The following is a 27,883-nucleotide window of genomic DNA, read 5'->3' on the forward strand; positions in this document are numbered from 1 at the left end:
GCAGAAGGCAAGTCTGACTCCTCTCAGGCTGAAGCAGAGGCCCCACAGGGCCAATGATGAAGACTCCTAAGCTCTCTGAGCACAAGAGTATTAAGGTTTATCTCATTTATGCCCCACACTGGATAAAGGAGAAACCTGAGCTCCATAGAGGGAAGTTGGCATTATCACGATCACAGAGCTTGTGGCAGCAGAAATGGAACTAGAACCCAGGTCTCTTGATGTAGGCCCATGGGGCTTTCCACAGGGCCTGTAGTGTTCACACACTTGCAGTGTAATATTTTTCCAAAAGTGATCTACAGATGCCAATAGATAAAGCAGATGAAAGCAGAGCTGCCTGGCTGAAGTGGGGAGAAGGGACAGTCCCACTTGCCTAGATCCTCCAAATTGCCATAGCAACCCCTAAGGCTGCTCCCCATGACTCTAGGCCTCCACCTAACACAATGTGACAAACACTGAGACCCTCTCCTGCTCTCAGTCACTCCTCTCAGGCCACGGGAAGCAGACCGGTTTCACTGCAGCTTACACAACAAGAATGGATGCCAGTTAGCTTCCCTTGGGGGAAAGAAACCAATATTTAAGAATAAGGAAGAGAAAAATTGCCCAAAAGTATCTATACCCAGTAGAGCCCAGAGTTTGTTGGGCCTCTGCCCATCCTAGAGCAAAATCAGCCTGGGCCTGAACAAAGTGAGTCTCTCAGTCCTCTCCACCCTGAGTTTTCAGAAATAAAGCACATCAAATCCTTTCTTTCTCAGGCCTTGCCAGACACAGGCCCTGACTTGTTCTCCTGGGGTGCGCACAATCCCAGCTGAAACACTGAACCTTGGGCCCAGCACTCACCCCCACCCAACTTTCTCAGCAGTCTTCCTCCCGTCCCACTGCGTGGGCCCCACACCCCACCAATGCCCACCTGCGCCCACCCAGGGCACCCTGAGGACCAGGTTTATGCCATGTGTGCAGACCTACCTCCACCTCTCCAGTTTCATTCTCCTTTAGCACAAAGCTGAGGACCTCAGGGTCAGGCCCGGCCAGGAGGCGCAGGTAGAGGGGGCAGTCAGCAATGGAGAGTTTCTGGAAGAGCACTGTGAACCAAGAAGGGGGATGGGGAGCTCATCTTGGAAAAGAAGGACGGGGCCTGTGCTGGGGACAGGATTGGAAACGCAGGGGGGCACTTATAACTAGAAGTGGACATTCGGCCCTTTCAGCTTAATGAAATGAACCCATGAGAGTCAGTAGGGTCATCGCCTTCTATCTTGGATGTCTGCTCAGAGTTTAAAGCCGTTTCCGTTCACATCACCTCCCAAATGATTAGGAATGGTGGGGCAGATTCCTCCCATTACACAGATTAGGAAATGGGAGGCCGGGGTGCGGATTTCCTGAAGTCACATGCAGAGTTAGGGGCACGGTGGGTGGGTGTGAGCTGCCCTGCCAGGCCCTCTGCTCTTGCCTTCCTGCCCGAACTCTGTGTGTGGCTTTTCCACAGATCTGAATGTCATGTGGATAGCTGGGTCCCTAGTACACAGGAGAAGCCCACTGCTCCCATCTAAGCCTGGCAGGGGCATCAGTGGATGGGCATGTCAGAGGTGGGGTACATAGCTTCTGGTTGGGTATGTTCTCTCTCCTACCTTGTCCGTCCTTGTGGATCCGCTTAAAAAGTGCAAACTTCTGGGGATTGTCCACGACCATGAACTTCTTGAGCAGCCCCTGGATGACCTCACTGACCGTGGTGGTGCTGCTGATGTGGAGCTGTTTGATGGCATCGAGTGGCAGGTAGAAGGACGTCCGCTTGTCTGTGGTGGCTGCCAGGTTCACCTCCTTGATGGCGTCATAGATGGACTGGGGCCGGATCCCAGCAGGCACGGTCACCGGCCGCCGCAGTTTCAAATGCACTTTGATGAAACCTGTGTAGGTGCCATCTTCACTCTGCAGGGCGTTGGGGTGGGGTGTCATAAGGGGTCAGGGCTGACCATCTTGTGTGCTCATATCTGTCACTCTGGGCCATTGTCCCAGGCAGCACCCATCTGTCTCTCTGAGTTCCTTCTTGCTTCTGCTGACCTGGAGATACCTTCTGCCCTGCCAGTGAGCCAGGAGAAGGCCCACAGTATCTGGCTACCAGAGACAACTTGTGGGGCTGCGGTGGCTTTCTCTCCTGGGTCTCGAGTCGACCGCCCCAAACCTCCTGCCAGGCAGACATCAATTGCCTTTGGTGAGTCCCCACTCTAAGAGGCAGGTCTGGAGTGGCTTCTCTAGTTTATACCTCTGAACCAGGCAAGAGCAAGAAGGCTCTATAATAAGGCCCTTGGAGAACCAGCCCACTGGATTTCCTCCTGCATCTCTTTACAAAGAACGTGCAGCCTTTAAGACTTAAATCCGGGCCCATTTGCCACTGGATTTTTCTGGTGCTCCATCTGGCTGAAGCTCCAAAGAGCCAGTTGCTGTAGTCACCAGCAGGGGGCAGGGTTTGTCTACCATCTCCCCTCCCCATTGAAGACGGCCTTCTCAACCAGCGTTAAGTTGGGTGCCCTCCCTTCTCTGAACATTGCATGGGGGTAGGGAGGGGAGCTGTGAACTCCCCTTGTCAAGGGCTCCCTGGGGGCCAAGCAATAATAACAGGCCCTTGGTCATAGTATATCATTCAGTCTCTTAATTTACACTGAAGCTCAGAGCAGTTAAGAAAGTTTCCCAAAGTCACGAGCGAAAAAACCAGAAAGGCTGGAGGCAGGATATGGCTCTATCTTATTCTAAAGCCCACTCTATTAATATTTCTCTAAAGCACATGGAGGCCACTGACAGCCCAGGCTACAGCTTTCCATGACCCCTGAGGGACCGCTGGGGAGAGCAGAGGAGCCAACACCCCCAAAGGGGGTCGTGTAGTGGGTGCTGGGCAGAGGGTGGGTGCCCCACTCACCAGCTTCATGCCCAGACAGTTCTTCTCCCGTGTGTTGTAGCTGTCAATCTTCTGCTTGATCTCCTGCAGTGTGGGCGGGCGCCGCGTCTCCTCCACAGGTTTACAGACATTCTGGAACAGACATAGAAGTGGGGGTGGGCATGCAGTCGTTCTCAGGATGAGATAGGGAAACACCACACCCTCCCAAACGCCTCTCTGACCAAGAAGTGAGCACCAGCCCCGCAGAGTGAAACTAATTACATGGACTCAGAGCAAGACATTAAAAGGTCAAATCCCAGCTGTGCCATTTTCCAGCCAGCCACCCCTGGAGAAGAAACTCAAATCTCTCTAAGTCTCACTCTCTCCACCTGTGAAATGGGAAGAACACCAGTATGAAAGTACCTGGCACTGCCTATACATCTGGTGAGTGAGCAGAGCTGCATTTGTTTGTGGTGGGTTGCTATGGAAACGATGCCTTTTAGATGCTATGGAAGATGCAAAAAACACAAGCCACGGTCCATCTTCTCAAAGAAGTAACAATAGAGCTGGAGGGACAGGCATGTACATGTGGTGCCAGCAGATGCTGACGGGACAGACAAGAAGTTTCCGAAACCCAAAGGACCCCTTAGGGACACATGGATACCAGTTCAGGCCCCATGTTACTGGCCACAGTGCTTTGCACACAAGAAGTAAATATCAATCTATCAAATGGACGAGTGAGCACCAGGGATGAGGGGGCGGTAGCCCTCTTTGACAGCTGAGGAGATAAACTTTCTCTACTGGGGATATCAACAACCAGCTTTTACTCAGCACCGCCACTATGCCAAGTACTTGGCATACATTATCTCATTTAATTCGCACAGGCCAAAACTCTATAAGACAGTTTATTGCCCTCATTTACGGGTGAGCCTATTGAGACCAGGACAAGTTTAACAACTTGCCTAATGCCCTACGGTCGGTATGTACAGAGCCAAACAGCAATTCCAGGTCTGCCCTGTCATGTTCTTCTCACCACATCAGGATTCCTTCTTCTCATATGTCCCTGATGTCCTCTTGCCCCCACCTCCGGGAAGGGTAGGGGGAGGAAGAAGTTGAGTTGGAGGTCAAGGTCCCTCACACTATGGAGGGAATACAGGGTTTTCAGCAACTCTGTCCCTCAGCCAGTTTTCTGGATTTCTCTCAAGTTCACTGTCACCCACTCCTGTGTTTAGTCTTCACACTGTCTCTGTGTAGCTGAGAGTGCTGGAACAGGTTAGTTAAAACCCATCCAGCATTTGCCAGATATTAGAAATCTAGTAGACTCAGGGGGAATCAGTATTCTCCTCTGGCAAATCAGGAAACTGAGGCCCAGATAGAGATGACTCTGACACCACCCAACACCGCCCTGTGGGTTTCTGGGTCTGGCTGGAGAATTTCACAGCTGCCCGGACATCACAAGACCAGCCAGTGGAACACAACGGGGCACCCACAACAGAGCTCTACCCCGACCTTCCTCCCTTCAGCAAGCCTGTTGGGGAGTCACGTCACACTGAATACCATGCCTTCACTTCCTCCTCCCACCTTCCAGTCCCACAGAACCAACACGACATCAGGCTCTGGCTGCCAAGAGGAGCTGGCATGGCCAAGCCTGTGTGTGACTTCAGTCTCCCACCTCCCACTCTCAGCACAGAGGAGAGTGGCATCCTCTTTCCATCATGGCATCTTGGCCTGGCCTGCTGCTCCCTCTGTTCTCCTCCCCAGGGCTCCTGATTTCTGGTGCTGGGTACTTTCACATGCCTTCTCTTATGTACTATGTATGCTATTCCTATTTTACAGACACAGAACTAAGGCTCAGAGAGGTTAAGACATGTGCCCAAGGTCCCACTGCTATAAATGGCAGAGTAGGGCCTGGAACCAAGGCCTCCTAAGGCCCGTGCTTTTCTCAATTCTTCTGCTGAGAGGGGCTGGCCATTCTCCCACAGGGATCACAAACTCCGCTGCAGGGTTGGGGGAGCAGCTGCTAAGCCAAGGCCTATCAAGTACCTGACTTGTGAAGTGTTCATCCAAGATGCATCTGCTCAGTGGGCCAGGGCCCAGAGGCACCATGTCACCTGTGAAGATGGCAAGGAGGAACCTCTAACCTTGGGAGCGAGATGCAGCCTCCAGGAGGCAGGGCCCACCTTTCTCCTGTGTGCCTCCTCAGGTCTCTGAAACTGAACCTTGATTCTATAGATCACCAAGGGGAGCAGCCCCTGGACATCTCCTGTTTGCCTGAGTAGTGAGTGGTGTGAGCCTCACAGACTGTTTATTCACTGTCAGTCCATTAACCCAGAGATCACCAGAATGAAGCCTCTCTTTCCTCATCCTTTCCTTGGGTAGCTCCTGGAGTTCTCCACCCTCAGTCCCCACCAACTGGGCAAATCTTTAGGGAGCCAGGTGGGCCTGGGCCTGGCCCTGCCTTCCCTCTGTTTGTCTCACATAGGCTGTCACTTCTCAGGAGTTAATAGCTTTCTCATACTCATCTACAAAAGAGTTAAATGAGGAAAGAAAACTCTAGAAGCTCCTGGAAGATCTCTCATAGTTTCCAACCGAGCTACAGTCATTCCCCTGTTAGAAAAGGCAGCAGTGTCATAGCTTTCAAAGGCCTGGTCAGAGCATGAGTCAGAGTTGCCTTAGCCACGGTTTCTTCTTCTTCCTGTTCTCCTTTTCTTCAACAGATAAACCCATCTATTCTCTCCCTTTCCTACCACAAACCTGGGGAAGTGACGCAAATGGCCACAGGGCACCTTTGCCTTCCAGGACTGACGCAGAGGACAGCAGCCCTGATCTCACCATGTGGAGGTCTAGCCCTCTGGGTGGTGGTGGGGAGCCCCATCTGGGGGTGCCAGGAGCCCCATGTGTGGCCAACACTATGAATCTCACAGCCCTGGAATGTCAGCTCCCCGGTCTGGGATGTCTGCTGCCCACAACACATCGGGCAGACAAGATCAGACCCACAGACTGAATGAGTCACCTCTCAAAGTAGGCCAGCCAGCCGCCACAGCTTTGAGGACCACTGAGCCCTTTCCACCCGAGAGAGGGTACAGGATCTAGACCAGTGGTTCTTAAACTTGCCTGAACAGTGGAATCATCTGGGAGATCTTTAGAGACACGGCTGCTTTATCTCTGGAGATTCTGATTTAATTGACCTGGAGGGCAGCCTGGGCATAGGAATTTTAAAAATCTCGTAGTTAATTCTGGTGTGCGGCAACATTTGCAAAGACCTCTCACAGCAATTCCAGACATGAAGGGCCCCCATCTAGCTTCAGAGTTAACACTGTGGCACAAACAGATCACACTACCCCAAAAGTTTACCTAAAAGGTTGTATCTGTTGTGTGAACAAGATCAGTACATATGGTGATTTTTTTTTTTTTTTTGGTAAAGGTTTCACTCTGTCACCCATACTGGAGTGCAGTGGCACGATCAGGGTCACCACAGCCTCAACCTCCTGTGCTCAGGTGATCCTTCCATCTCAGCCTCCCTAGTAGCTAAGACTATAGGCGCACACCACCATGTCTGGCTAATTTTTTTTTTTTTGTAGAGATGAAGTTTCATTATGTTGCCCAGGCCGGTCTTGAACTCCTGGGCTCAAGTGATCCTCCTGCCTTGACCGGCCTATAGTAATAATCTTCAAAGACTACAATTTCTATTTACCTGCCAGATTCTCAAGTCCTCAAAGTGAAAGATTTGCCTCTGTCCGTGGGTACAAAGCTAGAAACCAAACAGACAGAGTTTGGTCTTGTGGGGTGGCAGAAGATAGAGACAGAATGGGGAATTCTGTTATGATTTAACAAATATAGACATTGGCCTGTGATGTGTCTCTCCTGGGGGGTTTACACATCTCAGTGCATCTGGCGTGGAATTCATCTGCTCTGATTAAGCCCCTGGCATTGGTGGCAGATGGCTGAGCTGTTCCCAATGCACCCGGCACGTCCAAGGCACTGGTGAAAAATAGGTTTGTGCTCACATGTGCTAAGCCAGGGAAGGTGCTGTGTCCTTCTTCAGTTCTTGAGGTTACTGGGGTACAGCCAAATGAAGAGGTAGAGTCTAGGAGTCAGAGCAGAGAGGCCCCTCCCCCAAATGATTCCCTAATGTCTTCATTAAAATATTCTTAACAAAACGAGGACCACAGCCCTGTAGTCTCAGAGCAGGTTTGCCCTAATTTAAGTTTTTCTTTATTTTATCTTTAAAACAACAGCAAAACACTGGCTAATTCTGCATTCTAATCAATGACATATGTGAAGTCTTGATTTTGATCATGGGGGAGTGACCCAACGTCCTGAGACAGAACGGCTCTGAGTGAGTTGCATGGCTTTGAGTATCCCCACGTGGGCCCAGGACAACTCAGGAATGCTGCCACATGAGAGGGACACCCCAGGGTGAGGCATGGGCTGAGTAGAATGTGTGATCCACCCTCAGCACTGCAGCCATCATATATATTCATGCTCATTTTTTTTTTTTTGACCTAAATCACACAGACATTATTTTTGCTAAATATTCATTCTCCCTTTTTAAAAACTGGTCAGTCTCATTTCCTTTCATCCTATCACTCCTGTCTTCCATCTGCAGTTTCATTTGTCAAGGCCTCTCTGACCACTCCAGTCCTGAAAGACGACAGTAATAATGATGATGGTGATAGAGAAGAATATTCTTCGCTACAGCTAATTGTGTGCCATGCACGATTTGACTCACTCGGCATATATTAGCTCAATTCATCCTCACAGCAAATTTATGATGTAAAAATATGCGTATAATACCCATTTTACAGTAGAGAAAACTCAGGCACAGTAAGATTAAAGCTGACCTACATCTAAAGCTAATACGATACTATCTGGCACATACACAGCATCTACTTATATTAACCTCCAAGTAGACCATTTATCTCAGTTTTTTTCCCCAGCTAGACTGAAGCTCTTTAATAACTTACAGCATACTTCTATTTCTTCTCTATGACTAGAGGCACGTGTATAAGGCAGATAGTAATTATCTGCTTAAGAATCTTCAGTGGTTCCCCCATTTCCTACAGTGGCCAAAAAAGGTTTTCTCTCCTAGGAATCACCATGCAGTGAGCTTTGAATTTCAATTAGACAGAGCTCTGTGAGAGAATCGCACACCCCTGTCTTGTCTACCACAGCATTCCAGATGCTAGTTTCAGCTTGACACATAGTAGGGGCTCAATCAATACCTGCAGTATGAACACAGTGTGTGTGCCTTCTGACTCCCATTATTAACTATGTAATCTTAGAAAGTCAGATGATCTCTAAGCCTCAGTTTCTTCCTCTACACATTTGGGATTTTAAAAAATCCTTTATTGCCTCCTTGGATTGCTGTGAAGGCAGAAATCAAATAAGATATTGGGTATGAAAGTGTTTTGAAAACCAGCAAACCCATGCAAAGGCATGTATTGTGACTATCATCTCAGGAAAGCAAAGCTCTACCCCTCTGAGCAAATCTCATTTCTCACTTCCTTGCGCTCTTATTCTAGATTGGCCCGCATGTCCACAGAGTTCCTTCATTCCTCTCTATACAATAACAATCAACAAACATTTTCCATAAAGGGCTTAAACATTTTAGGCTTTGTAGATCACACGGTCCACTGCGACAACTCAGCTCTACCATTATAACACAAAAGCAGCTATTGGATGAATTCGGCTGAATTCCAATAAAATTTTATTATAAAATCTGGCCCCTGGGCAGTAGTTTGCTCTACAATGTTGTTTGTGCAGTTTCTCCTGTCTAGAATACATATTCCCACTGCCCCTAGTTCCACCTTCTCCATGTAGCTTCCTAGTTAATTTCTCCAGCCCACAGCTATCTCCCCATTCTCTGTTCTCCTAATAATCAGATCCCTGACATTTTAATTCCCAAATGAAGAACGGTATACACAGTTTTGTCCTGGTCCCTTTCTTTCTCCTGAATTATACTTCCTACGTTTCCTGTGTATTTCCTCATACCACCAGTCAATAGACCTTTGTAACTTCACTCTCACAGGACACTTTTCACAAGCAGACAAAGGTTTGGTCACTTTCCTAGAGTTCTCAATGAGGAGGCAACAAAGCTGGCAGAGGAGATGGGCGGCTAGGCTCACTCACTGGCTCAGAGACTCCCAAACACCAGCCCCATGGCCCCAAAGCTTCAGACTCCTGTTGCAGCAAAGCTGCAAATTACCACTCGTCACAGATCGCTGCAGCTGCTGGGTCAAGTTAAATCCACAATGCAAGAATCTACAGAGGTGCTTTCAGAGCCTGTATGGCTACATTTGGCATCTAATTATATGCTACCTTTTATTGTTTAATGATTGTTGCACATGTTAATTCCATCTCCCCAATTAGATGCTCCCCTGAGGGAGACAGACATTAGTCTGGTGCCTAAGCTTCTTTTTGGCATTCAAGCTCAGTGAGGCTTGGCTGAACAGCGGGCTGACCGCCAAACAAGGGTCACATAAATACCTGTTGATTGGGTGGCAGGGGAGGGCAGGACAGCCTTGATGATTCCCAGACAGTCCCTCACACTAAGCTGTACCATAAGATGCCAAGAACATGCATGGGGTTCGGACTCTGGCCAGCCCTGTAGCTCGCTCTTCGCAGCTTGCTGGTGAGAACACATGCAAAGATCATCAAATGACCTCTGGGGAGTCACTTCCTCAGTTTCCTCATATGTGAAATCATGAAGTGAGCCCAGAGAAGGTCTAAGGCCCCCTTCACAGGACTAACATTTTACACATAAGAGAGGGTGGTTTTTTTCATCACTGCTTCCTCTTCTATTTCAGAGAATTGGGTATGGGGTGCGGGGAGCCTCTTGGAGGCTAGCTGTCTGAATTGCAGCAGGAATAACTCATCTAAAGAGCACTAAGAAAGTCTCTAACCTCTATGACTTTACTTTTTCATTGCTCAACACCTGCTTTAGTCATCAGCAAGATTCCATTTTAGCTAAACTCAAGTAGGTCTGCATCTCTTAATGCACACAGCTCAAGAAAACAAAACAAAACATACCCCGGAAGTCATTCACCATGAGCCTTTGCCACATTTCCTCTTTCTCAGTGCTTAGCAAATCTGTCAGTCGCAATTCTTTTGCCCCTTGAGTGGAATCCATCTCCAGGCCTAAATCAGAGTGAAGAACCTCGGGCATCTCTTGCACGAGAATGACCCATTCACAGATGACTTTGGGGTCCCAAAGAGCTGGTGCTTCTAAGGGCCTTCCCTAAACGAGAACCTCTGAAGGCTGGGGCAGACACCCATCTGTGCGGGATGGGTTTGAAATGCTCTGCTCCATCTCCGAACCACATTCAAGGGTCATGGGTGCCTTTGTAATGGCCTCAACCAGCCAGAAAAGAGGAAGCTCAAGGGCCCTCCCCTTCAGGGTCCGTTCCCACATCCTAAAGGGCGTGGGTGCTGGTACAGATCCCCCCAGCCCCCCCCCATAGAAGTGAAGAGGTTGATTCCCACAGGTCCTCCTACGCAGCCTGTCCACTGTCCCAACATAAAAGAGTTGGAAACTCCTAAACTGTGTCCTCCAGTGGGTTATTTGCTGCAGAGCAAGGAAGGGGCCCCAGTATGGAGCCATCCATAGGAGTAGAACCTTGTGGAATTTGAGGAGCTCTGGTAGGGTGTAGCGAAGGAGCAGAAGAAAGAAAGGGGTGGGGGTAGGGGTGGGCTGAGAAATGAAAGAGACTGAAGTCCCCAAAGACAAAAACATAGAGCAGATGGTCAATGTCAACAGTCAGTCAGCAGTAACTGATTGAATTGCCTATGGTGGGGGACTGTGGAAGGCATCTTGGGAGACAAAGCAGATGGGGTGTGGTCCCTGTCCTTGGGAGCCCACCGTTATCTGAGGAAAGAAGACAGAGACACTTGCACTATGGCATGCACTGTGGCACACCAGAGCTCCCACGGCATGTGGGACCAAAAGCCTCAGGCAGCCCAGATCACGTCATTCTAGCAGACTCGCTGGGGTACCAGCATGTCCTAGGGCCTGAGCACAGGGTCGCCCACTTCCTAAGTAGCTGCTGCAGTCTAAGCACGGGAGCAGCTCACCTAGGTTGGGTCAGGACCAGGGTACAGGAGCTTATGGAGGAGGCCTTGGAGCTATAGGGACCTAGGTTCAAGCCCTACACTAGCTATTATTCATTCTAATAATAAAAATCACCAACAGCCAGGCGCTGCCCTGAGGGTTTCACAGCTGGGATCTCATTTAAACCCCTAAATAACTCAATGAAGGTGCTGCTACTACCCAGAGTCCCTGCTCCTCATCTCTAGACCATGCTGCTGTGGCCTTGGCTGTGAACTTCAGCAAGCCCATCTCACTGAGACTCAGATTTCTTTGTGAAGTGCAGTTTATACATTGGTTACAGAGGTTCAATGAAAGCACACATCTGAAAGCCCTTGGCACAATGTAAGTACACAGTAAGCACTCAATAAATGTTAGTGATTACATCATCATGCAAAGCATCATCATAATCACCAGTAGTCATGAATCTGGCAGGACAAAGGAAAGTCTGGCCAGGCTGACCCAATATGGGGCCTTGATTCCTGACAGGCCTTCCTTTCAGCCAGGGGCCACATGATGACTTTAGTAGGTCCTAAGTACTTTTGTCTGGGGCCAAGGGCCTCTTCCTCTATTAAAAACAAACAAACAAACAAACAAAAACAACCTGAAAATGATATTTTATGATTCCATTGGTAGAAAGGCAAATATACTAATGTCCTAGAGTAAACACTTCCTTTAACCTGCAAGTTATTTTTTTCTCTTGATTTTGAAGGAAACTAAAACATTTTTATGGGCCTCTAAAGTATCATGGGCCCCTGGCATGATACCTGTGGTGCCTCATGGAGGAGTTGGCCATGTTTTCCAGCTGTTCGGTCCCTACAGGTTGACCAGCTGTCCCAATTTGCTGGGACTGAGAGAGAGTCCTCTGAGGATGTGGAACTTTTGATGCTAAAACCAGGATAGGCCTGGGCAAGCCAGTACATCTGGTGACCCTAACCCCAGGGTTCTACCTCAGGCCTAGAGGACTCCCTTCCTCTCGTTTCCTCCCTGCTGCTGGTCCCAGGGTCACTCTTCTGCTCTCTGTAAAGCTGTACCCATGTACTCGATTCTGGAGGTTTTTCTGACACCGCCCTTCTCTCCCACCCCAAGGCCAGGCTGTGGCCTAGGACACAGCTGTGCTGACTGTCTCTGAAGACAAGCACACACCCCTGCAGCTTAGTCATAGAACATAAGCTCCCTGGGGCAGGGGCTTTGCCATGTTTACTGATGCAGCACCCAGAACAGTGCGTGGCACACAACAGGGGCTGATTAAACATTTGCTAAATGAATGGAATAAAACACAAAGAAGTAATAAGAGAAAACATGCACACACCAAACCCCAAAACAAATGTGAGGAAATTAAAAGGCTCCAGAATTTTATAAGGGTTTTGTAGGATTCCTGGTCCATGGACCTATTTACATCTGAGACAATAACTGAACATCAAAGGAGACATTTGTCTTCTGTTTCTGAGGGTTGATGACCCAAATCCCTTCCATTTCTGTTCTTCCCTCCTCTGGGTCATCATGAAGACCCCTTTTCAGCTCAGAGGTTTAAAGTCTGAATCCCGGCAGAAAAGGGTGATGCCCGTTCTTCTGAGATGGCCATGGGAAACTCCTAAAGAGTTTCTAGAAGATCTTTCTTCAAGTTAGTTTTCCTCTTTGGATTTCCAGCTAGGTCCCTGTCCCCTTACCCAGCCTCCCCTAGGCCAGTCTCCTTTTGGTCGCCCTAAACTCTTCGTCTGACCAATCAGCCAGAGAGGGCCTTCTCTTTATCTGATAGGATATACTCCTGCCCCTGGAACTGACAATCTGTCTTCTGGGATACCCATTTTTTCTAGAATTGTGGGCTTACCAACAACATCAGTATATGTCCAATTATTCTGGCATTGATTTCACCCTCTGTATGTCACAAGGGTGTACAAGTCTATCTCCATTAGACCATGAGCACCCCAAAGTCAGTGACTATATATATATCTTTCACCTCTGTATTCCCAGGGCACCCTGAATCAGAATACCGTGAAGTGAATTAGGAATGAATGGTGGGCAGGTGAGTGAGTGGGTCCCAATATCCTGGCCCTGGCCCCAGGCACTCCTAAACTCTCTCAGCTCTTTCAGATCAATTGAAAGAGAATTTCATGACGAATCATATAACTGATAAGGGATTGATATCCAGGATATATAAATAACTGATAGTATCTAACATCAACAAACATAAACAACCTGATTTTTAAAAAAATAGACAGACATGAACAAACATTTCTCCAAAGAAGATCTATAAATGGTCCACAAGCATATGAAAAGATGTGGATGAGGTGGTCATTAGGGAAATGCGAATCACGTCATTAGGGAAATGCGAATCAAAACCGCAAAAGACCACTTCACACCTATTAGGCTGGCTATAATTAAAAACAATAACAACCACAGAAAATAACAAGTATTGGCACGGAAGTGGAAAAATTGGAACCCCGTGCATTGCTGATGGAATTATAAAATAATGCAGTCACTGTGAAGTATAGTACGGCGATTCCTCAAAAAATTAAACATAGAATTGCCATAGAATCCAGCAATTCTACTTCTGGGTATATACCCAAAATAAATGAAAGCAGGGACTCAAATAGATATTTGAACACGCATGTTCACAAAAGCATGATTCATAATAGCCAAAAAGGTAGGAGCAATTCAAGTGTCCATCGGTGAATGAATGAACAAAATGTGTTATACACATACAATGGAATATTATTCATTCTTAAAAAGGAAGTACATTCTGACACATGCTACAACATGGATGGACCTTGAAAATGTTATGCTAAGTGAAATAAGCCAGTCACAAAAGGACAGATACTGCATGATTATGTCTGTATGAGGCTCCTAGAGTAGTCAAATTAATACCAGGGGATTCCCAAATACCTGAAATTTATTTATAAAAAATTTATTCTGACATATATAAACTTCAGTCACCTTCAAAGCACTCTCCATTTGAAGCAATAAACCTACTGAGTCACTTTTTCCACCGCTCAAAACAGTTTTTGAACTCATCAACTTTGATGCCTATTAGTGCTTCTGCCATTTTTTGTTTTACCCCTTTTTCACCTCTGTTTCACCCCTTTCATTTCCTTTTGAGAACTTTTTTCATCTGGGAAAAAAAAAGTCGCTCAGGGCATAATCAGGTGAATAGGGAGAGTAGGGCATGGGGTCTGCCATTTTTGGTCAAAAACTGCTGTACACTCATTTGTGTGGTATGGTCAGGTGTGTTATAATGGTAGAAGAACCAGTCACCTGTTTGCTAAACTAGAAACATTTCTTCTGCATATCATGACCCAACCTTCTCAAAATTTCCAGATAAAAACTTTGGTTGACTGATCCGGAGAAAAAAATTCCAAGTGTATTACAAGGGGCCTGCTCTCCAAAAGAGAATTCTGTTTTTGGGGGGGTTCCCTTCATACACAGTTGCCAGGGACCAAGGGAGGGGGGAAATGGGGAGTTACTGTTTAATTGGCAAGTAGTTTCAGTTGGAAAAGATGAAAAAGTTCTGGAGATGAACAGTGGTAATTGTTGCATAACAATATGAATATCAAACTTAATGCCAGTGAGCTGTATACTTAAGAATTTTATGTTAAATGTGTTTTACCACAATAAAAAATAAAAAGGATTCTAAGGGCAGGGGAGCCTGGATGGCAGATAACTGGCTGGTTTTATCTGCTTCCCATATCTCAAGCTTTCCATATCCCAAGCAAGTGAGGAACCAATCCCACTTCCAAGCAAGTCAGTCCCCCTCATCCCAAGAACTCCAAGAACAGGCTCTTTTCCTAGGACTAGGCCACCCTTCTGGTAGGTGCACTGAAAGATCAACACCAGGGATGACCTGGACAGCCCCGCCCAGATCAGAGGAGCTGCTGCAGGCCTAGCGGGGGAATGCCTGCTAATCTCCCAGCTAACTTTCCAGAAAAGAGGTCAGGGTCACAGAAGCCTGTGCTCCAAGATCTGCAAGGGACCTTAAGATGAACTGGTCCAACCATCCACATTCTAGAGCAACCTGAGTCATGAGCAGATTCAGGTAGTAGGGACTTCCCAGCCTTCTCCAGATGTTCTCCTGCTACCCAGTCCCAGCAAGGTCAAGGAACTGTGTCTGGCTCCCCAACCTCACAGAGGCTGTAGAGACATAGATGTGGCTATAGAGTCATGGTGTGCTCTTGGAGCCAGAGAGCTGGGGACTGGGCATTGGCTTGCCGTTGGAGGTATCCATGCCCACCTTCCTATCATTTCTTGCTCTCATATAGTGGACTTCCCTGCACAAGAACACTTTGAACAAAGCATTCCTCAGCTTTATACAGAGTCCCTGATGCTCTGAGAGGCCTAGAGTGAAACCCAGAAGAATCACTAGACCTTGAGAGAGAGACGGCTTAGGAGGTCAGTTCATGCGTTCTCATGACAGGATGCGCAGGGCTCAGTGCCATGACTGTGGGGAGCACTCTCCCCCGCCATGTGCTGGCTCCAGCTCCAGCTGGATGTTCCTTGCAGGACAAGGCATTCAGTTCCATAAATGATCCAGATCATTCAGTGGCGAGTGTGCATGCCAGTGGTGAACCAGAGCCCAGAGGCTAGTGCCTAGCATACCCATACCGCCCACACTTGCTGGGAGGGGAGGGGCGGCCCGGGACTTGTGCCAGCAGCCAGGACACCAGCCTGTGCTGCCCTCCGGAGGAATGCGGCCCTTCCTGGCTCTCCGCTGCCTGATCTTTGGGGCCTGGGGTGATGCCGATGTGGCAGCCCACATGCGTCCTCTCCTCATGTGCTGCCTGCCCTGCTAACTCTACCCCAGGCTGGCGATCCTGGCACCCAGGTGCTCCAGATTAATCTGTGATACCAAAATGCATCCTCACTTGGTTGTTAAGTAGCTCTGAATCTTTTCATGTGTTGTCCCCTTACTATGCCACAAAGTCCCTGGGGCAGGGTCATTTGATTTCCTCTCTCCCCTACATAGCCTAGCAAAGTATACTATCCACAGTGACTCCAAGATGGTACTGTTGACATAGGGGTGCCTTTGTGGGCAGTTTTTGGCCTCAATGCTTCAGCTACTTGGAGAATTCTGGAAAGAGCTATAGGAGAGGCAGTATGCCTAGTGGTTAGGAGCTCTGGTATTAGACTACTTGATCCAGATCCTGGATCTGCCACTTACGATTGTGCAATCCTGAGCACATTACTTGACCCCTCCTGTGCCTCAGTTCCCTCACTGTTAAGTGGAAACAACAATAGTACCTACCTCACAGAGCAGTTGTGAGGATTAACCTGAACCTCTACCTAGAATGATGCTTGACATATACAAGGCTGTCATCAACCATTACTATCACACATTCTAGCCATTTTCCAGCAGATCCCCCACTCCTGCCCTCGTCTGCCTATGAACCGAAGCCTTATACCTCTGTGCACTCAATTATGAGCTCCACCCCACAATGTCAACATCCATCTGCATTTCTCAAAATGATCTTTATTATCCCAAGCCCCAGAGTTCACCAGAGGTTTACACAATCAAATGTTGGGACCCCTTGAGCATTCACTCTCCATTGGTGGGGCAAGTCTTTCCATTTTGCAGAAGGAGAAAGGGGGGCCTAGAGCAGTGAGCATTCTCTCTGAGGTCACAATGGAGTAAAGGCTTGGCTATGGGTTCCCAGACCCAGTGACAGGCTCACTTGAGGTCCTGGGACCCCACTCAGAGCAGCATGTCCCTGCCCACTCCAACCGGGCACCAAGTGAGGATGCCTAAACTACTGGAACTGCCAGACCAGGGTCTTTCACTCACTCAAAATTAAAGTGGAAAGTAAAACAAACAAGAAGCTTACTGGTTCCTTCCTCCCCAACCTGCCATTCCCCCTGAGGCTGAGAGGCAGACAGAAAAAATCTGTCACAGCAGGCTCCCCTGCCTCCTTTGATAGGCCCCTCTGCCCACCCCCCTCAGAGGATCCACTTGAGGAAGGCCCACCTGACTCCTGCCAGCAGGTGCCAGGGCTCCCCGTTGCTTAGTAACCCGCCCCTGCCTAACCCTATCCTCCAGGGCAAACAGCTGAACAATCATAGACAGGATGCAGGGGCCTGCTCTAGGTTTGGAGAGTGGTCCTTGCATTTTCTGCTCACTCCATGGGACTTTTTCAGGATTACTGGAAAAATCTTTTTATGCCACATCCAGAATCCTGGTAAGCTTCCCTTTAAAACAGTCCCAAGATCAGCTTTCACAAATCTTGCCCTAATGTGCTTGTTCATGTGCCCTCTTGGGAAAGAAGCTCCAAGCCCTACCTCCTCTACCAAACATGTGTTAAGCACCTACCATGTGCCAGGGAACACAGTGATAAATGAGAGATGGCCCCTGGTCGAGAAAATGACAGCCCATCTAAGTGAGGGACAGGAGAGAAAGAAAGGCCAGGAGTTTCAGGAGCACAGAGAAGCGAACATCTGAACTACAACTGGAAATGCTCTCTAAACAGCCTGGATTCACCAGCTTCCACATTCTCCTCTTGAACCCATATTTCCCCAGCCACGTGTTGAGTATTGGCATTCTGTGTGCCTACTGCCTCTTTATTGTGCTCTGGCTGACCCGTTGGACCTCAGTACTGCAATGTGAGAAGACCTGCCCACTACAAGCTACTGCCCTGCAGACCCCGGTCCTGTGTGCTGTCCATATCACAGCCAGGGGAATGTTTGAACACCACTCTTCGTGCTGGGAGAGAGCGTGGCAATGAGGAGGATAATAAGGGGCTTTTGAATTGGAGGCTGATGAGATAATCGTGATATGAGTACTGTAAACCAGATTTCCTTAGAACAGGAAAAAACGGCCTAAATTTCAGCATCAGAAAATTCACTGAATGAGGAAAACAGCCTTCTCCACAGAACGCCAGGGTTTGAGAAGTGTGACTAGGGCTTACCTGAAGCCCTTCAAAACCTGACTCACTCCAAGAAGCTGTGTGTATAGTGGGAAGAGGGTGGAGTTGGACCAGCATGGGGTGGGGGCCTTCTCCTTGGGTAACCCGCTTCCAGATGTTACCTTGTGCCAACCTTTTGCCTTGATGGCAACAGAAATTCTGCCAGTGTGGCCAGTCAAGCACAAGCACCCTGCTGTCTCCTTCTCTCCTTTTTTTTTCTTTTTTGCCTAGGATATAATACCCTTTCACCCACCCCCCACATCTCCCTCCCCTCACTTAAAAGGGATCCAACCAGCCTGAATCACATTGTATAGCACCCTGGACAAGGGAGGATTGAAACATGGGTTGGAGGAGGGTGGTGGTAACGAACATAGCTTCCTTCTCCTGCCTGCAACAGGTTCTGTGCAAGCTTGCCTGGAAACAGGTGGGGTGGCTGTGATGACCCCTAACACTCTACATCAGCTCCTAAGTGCTCTGCTTTTCAGAGGTTAATTCCCTCCACACCTCCCAGGAACCAGTGCAGCTGGCAGCACCCTCCACCCCAAGCTCCCTTGTAGACAATTCTTGTTCCAACTCCTTGACTCTGGGAGTCAGTCCCTCCATCCTCTCTCAGGAACTGCCACCACATTATGATAAAGGCCATGTGGCTGCAAGACAGATGCAGAGAGTGTCACTAGGACACTAGGATGTTTCCCTGCCTTGGGGCCCTCATCCAAGTACTTCATGGATGGGGAAGGGGAGTGGCTAGAGTCTGTTACACAATGTGGCTGGAGGCCATGAGGCCTTTAAGTGTGAAGACCCCATCTTATCCATTTCTATATCCCCTCACCTCTGGTGCTCAGTGCTATAAGAAAGCTAAAAGAACAATGTTTTGACTGGTGCCAGGTACTGCAGAGCTTTGGACACTGTACTGAAGGGCAGGGACCAAGCATGGGCTTCACTTGGAAGCAAAGGGAGACTGAAGACTTTGGTTTACGAGAAAAATAAGTACCTGGCAGTTGTAGGCAGGATACACAGAAGGGGAAAAACACCGGATGGAAACCAGCTGGGTAACTAACTCACTGGAGCATCTCAGTGACAGGTGATCAGCACTCAACACCGGGCAAGGTGGGGACAGAAAGGCCTGACCTCTGCAGCACTGTGAAGGTAGAGCCCACGGTGACAGTTGGATGAAAGGGACGAGTTAGCCGGGCTCGGTGGCTCAGCCTGTAATCCCAGCACTTTGGGAGGCTGAGGTGAATGGATTGCCTGAGCCCGCAGGTTTGAGACCCACCTGGGCAACTTGGTGAGACCTCATCACTACAATAAAATAAAAAATTAGCTGGGCATGGTAGCGCATGCCTGTAGTTCCAGCTACTTGGAAGGCTGAGGCGGAAGGATCGCCAGAGCCCAGCAGGTTGAGGCTGCAGTGGCCGGGAGTGGCCACTGCACTCCAGTCTGGGTGACAGAGTGAGACTCCAACTCAAAAAAAAAAAAAAAAAAAGAAAGGGATGAGTTAAAGACTCCTGAAGATTTGAAGGTAGGGGACTAGGAGGGTAGGACAGAGACAGGAAGAGAAATTACGCCTGGGCAAAGAAATGAATTGGTTTTGGATATATTACATGTTGAGTAACTGAGACCTCCAATAGGCTGGAGAAAATACCGGTCTAGAGCCAGAAGAGAGTTAAGCAGGGGACGCAGGCTGAGAGTGATAAGCTACAGCTGGGGTGGGGAGGAGTGAAGATAGGAGCCAGGACGCACCGTGGACAGAAGCCACAGGCTCAGGGGTATCTAGTGACTCAAACCTGTAGTTTCCTGTTGCTACAGCTCTCTTCTTCCTCCTGGCCCTGAAATTAAATGCCTCTGATTCTTGGCAACTTTATCTAGTTCTCTTGTCTCTAGAGACTACAGCGGGCCAGGTGTCTGGGTCCCCATGCTCTTTCAGGGGTAGTTTGGGCCATGCAGAAGAAGAAACTGAGGCATAAGGACAGGTCTGGGTTCTCCACACAGAAAGTCCTCAAAGCCAGAAAGTACTTGGGTGTGGGTTACCTAGCAAGTTGAAAGAAGGCTCCCAGGCATCCAGGCTGGACCTATGGGGTTACTCCCCTTCAAGCTCATGGGCTGAGGAGCTGGATCCAGAGCCCAACATGAACGTGTGAAAGCACAGCTGAGATTCAGGGTTTGATATCGGCACATAGTCTTTCTTTCTTTCTCCCTCAACTACTTGGAGGGGTGTGGGGATATTATATGTGCCCCAAACTATAACTGGAATTGCTTTATAGGGAAAAGCTAGCCGAGTCAGAGCCTGAGCCAGGCAGTGTGTGTGTGTGTGTGTGTGTGTGTGTAAACAGGGATGTCTTGGGTAAGCCCCAGGTGGTTCTGGAGGAAAGGACTCATGCCAGCCATTTAGGTCCTCTTCCTGATCCTACCCTAGGGGAAGTCCTTACCATTTAGAGAGCCTGGGAGTCAGTATCTAAAATTCCTGCCAGACCCACGAGAAACAGGTAAAAAGGGTCTGTTCCCATGCAAAGAGGTGCAAGACTCTCAGGGTGACAGGTAGGGACAGGCTCATATCACAAGCATTCTTGCTAAAAAGAACCAGGTGAAGTGCCCACACTGAGCATTGATGTGACTTGGCTGTAGCTTCTTAGTGACTTGAGCTGGGATGAGAAGGCAGAACTTCACTTATAGTTCTGTCTTCCCTCATATCATGCACTGTCAAGGTCCCAAAGGCTATCATCTAAACAGCTTTGAAATAAGAGCTTAGCATGCTGTGATGAGGGTAATGGATAAAGCGCTAAGCAGGACCCAGGGGAAACGAGTCCTCAGTTCTGTCTCTATTTAGCTGCGTGATGGAGGGCAAATCCTTTTGCCTCTCTGGGCTTCAATTTCCAGCCAAGGAACCACTCAGGAATCTGTGACAAACTTTTTTTTTTTTTTAATTGAGGTCTAACTCTAGCCCTCGGGTTGGAGTGCAGTGGCATGATTGTGGCTCACCATAGCCTCAACCTGCTGGGCTCAGGCGATCCTTCCACCTCAGTCTCCTGAGTACCTGGGACTACAGGCATGCCCAGCTCATTTGTTAATTTTTTGTAAAGACCAGGTCTCACTATATTGCCCAGACCAGTCTTGAACTCCTAGACTCAAGTAAGCCTCTTGCCTCAGTTTCCCAAAGTATTCACATTATAGGCATGAGTGATGGTGCCTGGTAGGAATCTGCGACAAATTCTTATCTTGATTTTCTCTAGAGTAAGCAGTCAATTACCAAATGTTTCCTAAAAAGGTAATTCCTAGATTTCAGTATGTATGATAATCACCTGGGGATAGTATTAAAAAAGCAGATTCCAGGGTCATATCTCCAAAGATTCAGGAGTAGGTCTGAGGAGGGACATCTGAAACAGTCATTTTCTTCTTCTTTTTTTTTTTTTTGAGTTGGAGTCTCCCTCTGTCACCCAGACTGGAGTGCAGTGGCCGCTCCCAACCACCGCAGCCTCGACCTGCTGGGCTCCAGCGATCCTTCCACCTTAGCCTTCCAAGTAGCTGTAACTACAGGCACGTGCTACCACGCCCGGCTGATTTTTGATTTATTGTAGAGATGAGGTCTCGCCAAGTTGCCCAGGCGGGTCTCGAATCTGCGGGCTCAGGCAATCCACTCACCTCAGCCTTCCAAGGCGCGGGATTACAGGCTGAGCCACCGAGCCCGGCAAAACGGCCATTTTCAAAGAGTGATTTGGTGCAGGTGGCTAGGGCCACACTTTGAGTAACACTGAAGGTCTCAGATACTGCAGAGAAGCCAGAGCAGTGCTGAGTAAGAAAAAACATCCTCAAGAAGTTCCCAGTTTAGCTGGGAGACACAGGACCAATCTCAGGAACAGAATATTCTCAGTGACAGACGAAGGAGAGGCACAGGGACAGAGGCATAGGTCATGGCCTATACCAAGCAGGTATGAGTAGAGTTTCCCATGTGGCTGGTGCAGAGAAGATGGTAGGAGGAATGTGTGACAGGGATAGCTAAATGTTCACAACCTGCTTCCTTTTCTGCCGGCACTCACAGCTGTACTTCATTTCCCAACCTCCCTTGTGGTTAGGTGTGGCCATGTGACAGGGTTCTGACCAATGGCATATGGGTGTAAGAAACACACCATTTCTGAGCCTGGTCCACAAAAATCTTCCATGTGTTATCCTGAGCCCCCAACTGCCAATCTAACTTTAGGTAAAGAGGGAAATAAACCTCTTACTAAGTTCAATGACTTAAAATCAGAGGTGTTACAAGTTAGTCCATCCTGATTACAGAGGATACAGGAGAAAAGATGTAGCAGCTAAACTCAACCAGCATTTAGTCAGCACCTGCTTTTGTAACCAAGTACTTGGTACTGTGTTGAACCTGAAGGAGATACCATTTCTGATCTTACTGCTGTGGCTGAGATACTAGTAAAGGCCAGAGGAGGCAGCAGACAGTGACATCCGCAGGAGTGTATTATAGACTAACCCTAACTGGAAGGCTTTTGCGTGACTGTGCCAATGTGAATATGCCAGTGTGAAGATCAGTCTTCACACTTTGGGATTAGTCTTAGGCCATGTAAGCCTTTTAGGTGGCACATAAAAACACACTTAAGTGGTCCCATGGTTCTGAATTCTTGTTTTGTTGTTATTGCTCAAATTCAGGTTAACTTATTTTTAGTATCTTTTCTTTTCACTCATGCCATGGTGGTCAGGGGCAGGTGCCATGCCTGAGGCCTGGGTGTGCCTGCTGCTGGCAGAGAGATGGGGACTTCTCCAACTTGTTCTAGGGCTGTCAGGGCTGCCTGGTATCTCTGGAGTACCACAGAGGCCCTGTCCGGGAAGAAGCCAGCTGGACAGGCAAGAGGAGATGAACAAATGCAGGACTGGAATAGGGAGTGGTATGGTGTCCTGACCTCTAAGACTCCCTTCCTCTTTCATCCTGGAAAAAAAAAACTCAGTGGTGTTACTGTAGACCAGAAAAGGCCTTGGGGGATGGAGGGATGGGGGATGGGAGTGTGTTCTCCATGTGCTTAAGTATAATATTTAACCATAAATATAGCCAATCTTCTGTTCCTTATATCCACAGAGAAAAACACACATGAGGAAAAAGCTCCACCAAGAAGACAGGTGTTTGTCTATTAAAATATTTCAATTTGGGGATAGACACCAAGAAGGATTTTTAAATAATTAAAGTTATAAGATTGCAGGGACCTTTTGCTAGTGTTAAATGTAGGGCCAGCGTTCCCTTAGCTAGTATGCCTTATGGAACAGAGGAATGGTAAGGAACTTTCAAGAACTTACCCATCCTGAACTTGTTTGAGTCTTTCTATTTTGTAGAAGGCTCTGAGAGGACAAGGCCTACAGTCTGTCCTAGGTCACCCGCTGAGTAGAAAAAAACAACAAGAAGAGCACTTGACAAAGGGTACCAGAAGGGTGTTAGTCCTGGCTCTACCCAACCAGATGCATGTCCTGGTGAAGTCCTTCCACCTCTCTGGGTCTCCGTTTCTCCATCTGAAAAGTGAGATGCTCTGATCTTCTGCAAGAAGCAGGTTTTATATGTCCTTGGAGTGTTCAACCCAATGCTCTGGGTAGGCTCCAGAGTCCTGGGGTCTCAGAGTACCTGTGTCCCTCCTCACACCTGTAGGCATTTGGGAAATTGATGGGACTGAAAGCAAGTTTCACTTCCAAGGTCAGATCTCAGATGGGAATAAGAAAACAAATGCAAGAATGGCCAGAGGGCCTGGCCTGGCTTCACAAACACCAGCCCTGCAAATCCCCAAACCCTGCCTTCTGTGGGACTAAAGCAGAACATTATCTGGGCTGAAAGGCAACAGATATAGGTAATAACCCTGGGTCTCTCATCGACTTGCCTTGTGACCTTGCGACTCCTCGAGCTAACACCTTAGACTTGGGTAACTGTGTGCATGCCTAGTTGAGCCCATCCAGGTCTGCACTGTCCAAGCACACAGGCTGGCTCTCCCCAAGCCTCGTTATGATATGCATGACCCAGGAAACATGATCTCATTGTGCCCAGCCAAGCAGGAGAGTACCGCCTCAGCCTCCTGAAACTGTGTGGTGTGACTCAAAACCAGGTTCTCCCGCTCTCAAATGAGGCACACGGCCCCAGGAAGCTGCCATTTTCTGAAAGGAGAGGCCAAGCTAGGGCCCAAGGCATGGTCCCTGTTTCTTCCTTGCTCTCTCTGACCTTCAGGCGCCTCCTCTCTGTGAGACAAGGAGACCCTCCCCACTGCTCCCACCTCCCACCAAAGGGGATTGGACAGTGGAACTCCTTGGAGACAGGCTAGTGACGACTTCCAGGTGGTGGCACCCGCCCGCACAGCAGCGAGGCTTCCCCAGAGCTCTGTTCCAGCCAGGCACAGACTGAGTGGCAGACACAGGTTGTTCTGACAAGGCTATTTATAGAAGCCAGCTCAGCCTTCCCCAATGGGGGCCTCAGTCTCTCAGCGACCAGGAAACACATAAACTCCTCTCCTTGGAGACAGCAAAAAGAAATTTTCTTAGGGGCTCAAACGTGATCTCTCTTTGGATAGGAAAAAAGCATTGTTAGGGGTTGGTATATGGCAGATCTCTTTGAAACCCTTTCCAGAAGTGACATCAAGCTGGAGAACTGGAAAACATCAAAGGTAAAAAAAAAAAAAAAAAAACTCGTAGAAGAATGAAAGAGTGCAACCTTTAGAGGAAGTGCCCCAAGTTCCTGGGTCAGCCACACATACTCTTCACAGCCCGTGCCTTGTCACCAGCAGCTCCCCTACAACTCCCCCCACACCCCAAAGTTGACTCACACAGACCTGACCCTCCCTGGGGAGTTCTGTGCTGAAGGTCAGTTTGATGCTGAGGTAAACTGTCCCTGACTGCAGTTCTGAATATTCAGTCAAGATTCTTCTCATACTTGAGAAGAGGCCAGGGAGGAGAGGAGCTGTGCCCACCACCCCTTCCCTCCGTGAAGCTTTTATTCCTTATCGCCTTGTCTGGAGTCAACAAAATGAATTTCTTAGAAGGAATTCCTGTCCTCTGGGGACTTACAGACTCTGGCAAAATGAGGTAGAGAGATATACAGAGGCCTCAAGATATGTAATGGATTCAAGACACAGACAAATTAAAAAGAGTTTCTGTGGACACCAAACCAAAGGTGTATTTTCTGGACTGATGCTATGAAGGAGAATTTGGGATTTGGGGGAGCAATAAAGAGAGAAAGCGGTTTAGGTCATGGAACAAACCATCCCCAACATAACCCCATCCCGGGGTATTTCTCTGTAAGATATTTCTATTTCTCCCAAGAAATATCAGAAGCAGCTTTTTCAATTGCCAAGTAAAAGAAACCCCAGCTTTGCAAAGTCCCTTCCTCACCCAATTATGCAAAAATCTCACTCTCTGAAACCAAGGGCTCACAGTCTGGCTAGCAGAGAGAGGAAAACATAGCAAAAAAAGAAAAAAAAAAGGAACCATTTCCTTCCCAGGCAGCAACAAAATGTCTAGAGTAAGAGATCAAAACCTCAGCTGCGTATCTGGGAAGCTTTTCAAAATCCTAATGCCCAGTCTGTGCCCCAGGCCAATTAAATCAGACTCCCTGGGCATGGGACCCAGGTATCATCAGAATTTTCTAAAATTCCCTGGGAGTCCAGTCCACTGTGTAGCTAGGGTTGAGACACCCTGTGTTACAGACCTAGACAGCTAAAGTGCCTGTGGGGGAAGGGTAGGTTCATACCACAAGGCAAGAACCCCAAGAGAGGGTGGGACAGTGCCTCTCTGTAGCCATGGTGTGCTACATGAGCCCCACCTACAACCAGGGAAGAGAATGTTTGTCCCTTTGCCCCTCACCCTCTGGAACATACCCGCTTCCCCAGCATTATGAGGGTGTGCCCCAGAAAACAGGTGCTGGTTCCAGGGACCAGTATAAAACATAAAATCGCAACCTCTCCTTGGTCCTTGGGCGTCCTCTCACAGTTGGAAAGTCTAGTGCGTTTGCCTGACTTCAGAACCCAGCAGATGCAGGGCCTACAGGCAGGATGAATTATTAACAAAAGAGGCCCCAGAGTTAGACATGGGGAAGTTTTCGGTTAATTCAAATTGGTGGAGGACTGCTGAATTAATGATGAACCTGCCACACACCTGTGAAATTGGGCAGCTCACTTCTGTTTACAAATAGCCCCTTCTGCCGGGCTCGGTGGCTCAGCCTGTAATCCCGCGCCTTTGGGAGGCTGAGGTGGGTGGATTGCCTGATCCCGCGAGTTCGAGACCCGCCTGGGCAGCAAGACATCTACAATAAATCCAAAAAATCAACCGGGAGTGGTAGCCTATGCCTGTAATTCTGGCTACTCGGAAGGCTGAGGTGGAAGGATCGCCGGAGCCCAGCAGGTCGAGGCTGCAGTGGCCAGGAGCGACCACTGCACTCCAGTCTGGACGACAGAGTGAGACTCCAACTCAAAAAAAAAACCAAAAAAACAAATAGCCCCTTCTGGATAACCTCTCTAAGAACCTGGCTTGGAGTCCTCTCATCTAAATAACAAAACAAATAAACAAGCACAGCTTTGCCCCCACTCCCACCAAGATACTGGCAGACATGAGACTCTGCAGCCAATTGGGAGAATGGCCAGGGCTCCCAGGCTTGCTGGGCGTCCAGAGAGTGATAGTTTTAGGAAACACATACAACCCCATCAGGGAACACACACAAGCCTCTTTAGGTTACCCAAACCGACCCAGGAAGTTTAAAATGGCAGCATGACAGTGGCCTAGGAGAGAAGTTTTAGTTTGCTTCTAAAACACCCTGGACTTCTGCAAAGTTACTCGACCTTGTTTTACGATGGTTTCTGGCCAAGTCTCAACCTAGGAATGTTAATCCCACTAAGGGACTGGGTACCATCCACTTTCCATCTAGAACTTCTAAGCTGGATTTGGGAGGCCGTGGGGGTAGGGGGATGAGACTGAGCAGTAGTCTGGTTACCCATTCAGGCATAGGTGAGCATGCAGCCAATCCATGAGGCAAGGCAGTCTCCAAATCCTAGAGAGCCATTTTAAAGAAGTCTAGGGACAGGAAATGCTGCCTGGAATACTGTAGATCCCTGAAGGGCTCCAAATCCAGCCTCTAGTCTGCTCAGAGTGCAAGTTCCAGTCGGTTTCTAGGTCCGGAAGGAATTGCCAAGACACTCTCCTGACACATGGCTTTGCCTGTTTGCCCCAGCAAGGTTTCCCTTCTAGATGAGAGTTATCTGCCTCTCCCCACTCCCCTGAAAAGCTCTTGGATTCTATTATTATGTTTACCTTTGAAGGATGTTTGCTCTGCGCATTCCTGAAAAAGGTGGTCTTAGCCGTGAAGAAGCAATCTTCCAGCTCCTCGTCCAGGCTGCAGTATCCACTGCTCATGCTGCAGTCCACGGTCATTTAGCCCGGAGCCCCCGGCCCCGAGGCCGCCAGCGCATGGGAGGGGCCCCGCTGGGGATGCGGGGTGGGAGGTGGGCACCCCTCCCAGGGCTCTGCCGGGGAGCGAGCCCTAGCCCCGCAGGGAGCTAGTCAGTTACCAGGCCAGGCAGAGCCGGTGGGTGCCTGCGTTTCTTTCACTGGGGTGCGAGTAGCTCAAGGCAGCCGGGTCACCTGTTCCTGTCCCCAGCCGCCTGCGCCAGCACAGCCCGGGGTGCCTCACTCTCCAACTCGCCCGGCCTCTGCGGTTTCATGTCCCCGGCGCCGGTTCCCTCCCTCTACCCGGCTGCAGAGCGCCATCTCCACACCTCCCCCGCCTCCCTTTCCTGCCCCTCACGCAGTGCAGTTCTGAAGCCACTTCCTCTGCAAGGTTCCTCAAAGCCGGCTGGGCTGTCACTGTGCCCCTCCCCCCTCCCCAGGGCCTGGGTGCCACATGCGCTGGTGGCAGGGGACCTAGGGCACCAGAGGTCAGGTCAAGGATGCAGGGAAGGAATGAACCAGGATGAACCCGAGGCGGGGAGCTCCCTCTGTTCTTTATCCTATGCTGTCCTTCTGAAATGAACCTATTCTATGGTGACTTGGGTTCAGGGTAGAAGCTGCTGTAATGTCAACACCATTCCCTCTCCC

General features: G+C 48.9%; 1 protein-coding gene across 1 annotated transcript in view; it reads right to left on the reverse strand.

The window, feature by feature from the left end:
- The window catches only part of RASSF5 (Ras association domain family member 5), a 30,267-nt gene extending 2,689 nt beyond the window's left edge, over positions 1-27,578 (reverse strand). Inside the window, exons 1-4 of the mRNA XM_008055700.2 lie at positions 27,101-27,578; positions 2,906-3,016; positions 1,623-1,920; positions 964-1,079 (exon numbers count right to left, since the gene is read on the reverse strand). Of these exons, the coding sequence (XP_008053891.1) occupies positions 964-1,079; positions 1,623-1,920; positions 2,906-3,016; positions 27,101-27,220 (645 nt within the window). The 5' untranslated portion in view covers positions 27,221-27,578. The remainder of the gene's footprint in view (positions 1-963; positions 1,080-1,622; positions 1,921-2,905; positions 3,017-27,100) is intronic.
- Positions 27,579-27,883: the final 305 nt, after the last annotated feature.

Source organism: Carlito syrichta, unplaced genomic scaffold (assembly GCF_000164805.1).
Source record: "Carlito syrichta isolate Samal-C Ts95f unplaced genomic scaffold, Tarsius_syrichta-2.0.1 Scaffold301930, whole genome shotgun sequence".
Classification (NCBI taxonomy): Eukaryota; Metazoa; Chordata; class Mammalia; order Primates; family Tarsiidae; genus Carlito; species Carlito syrichta.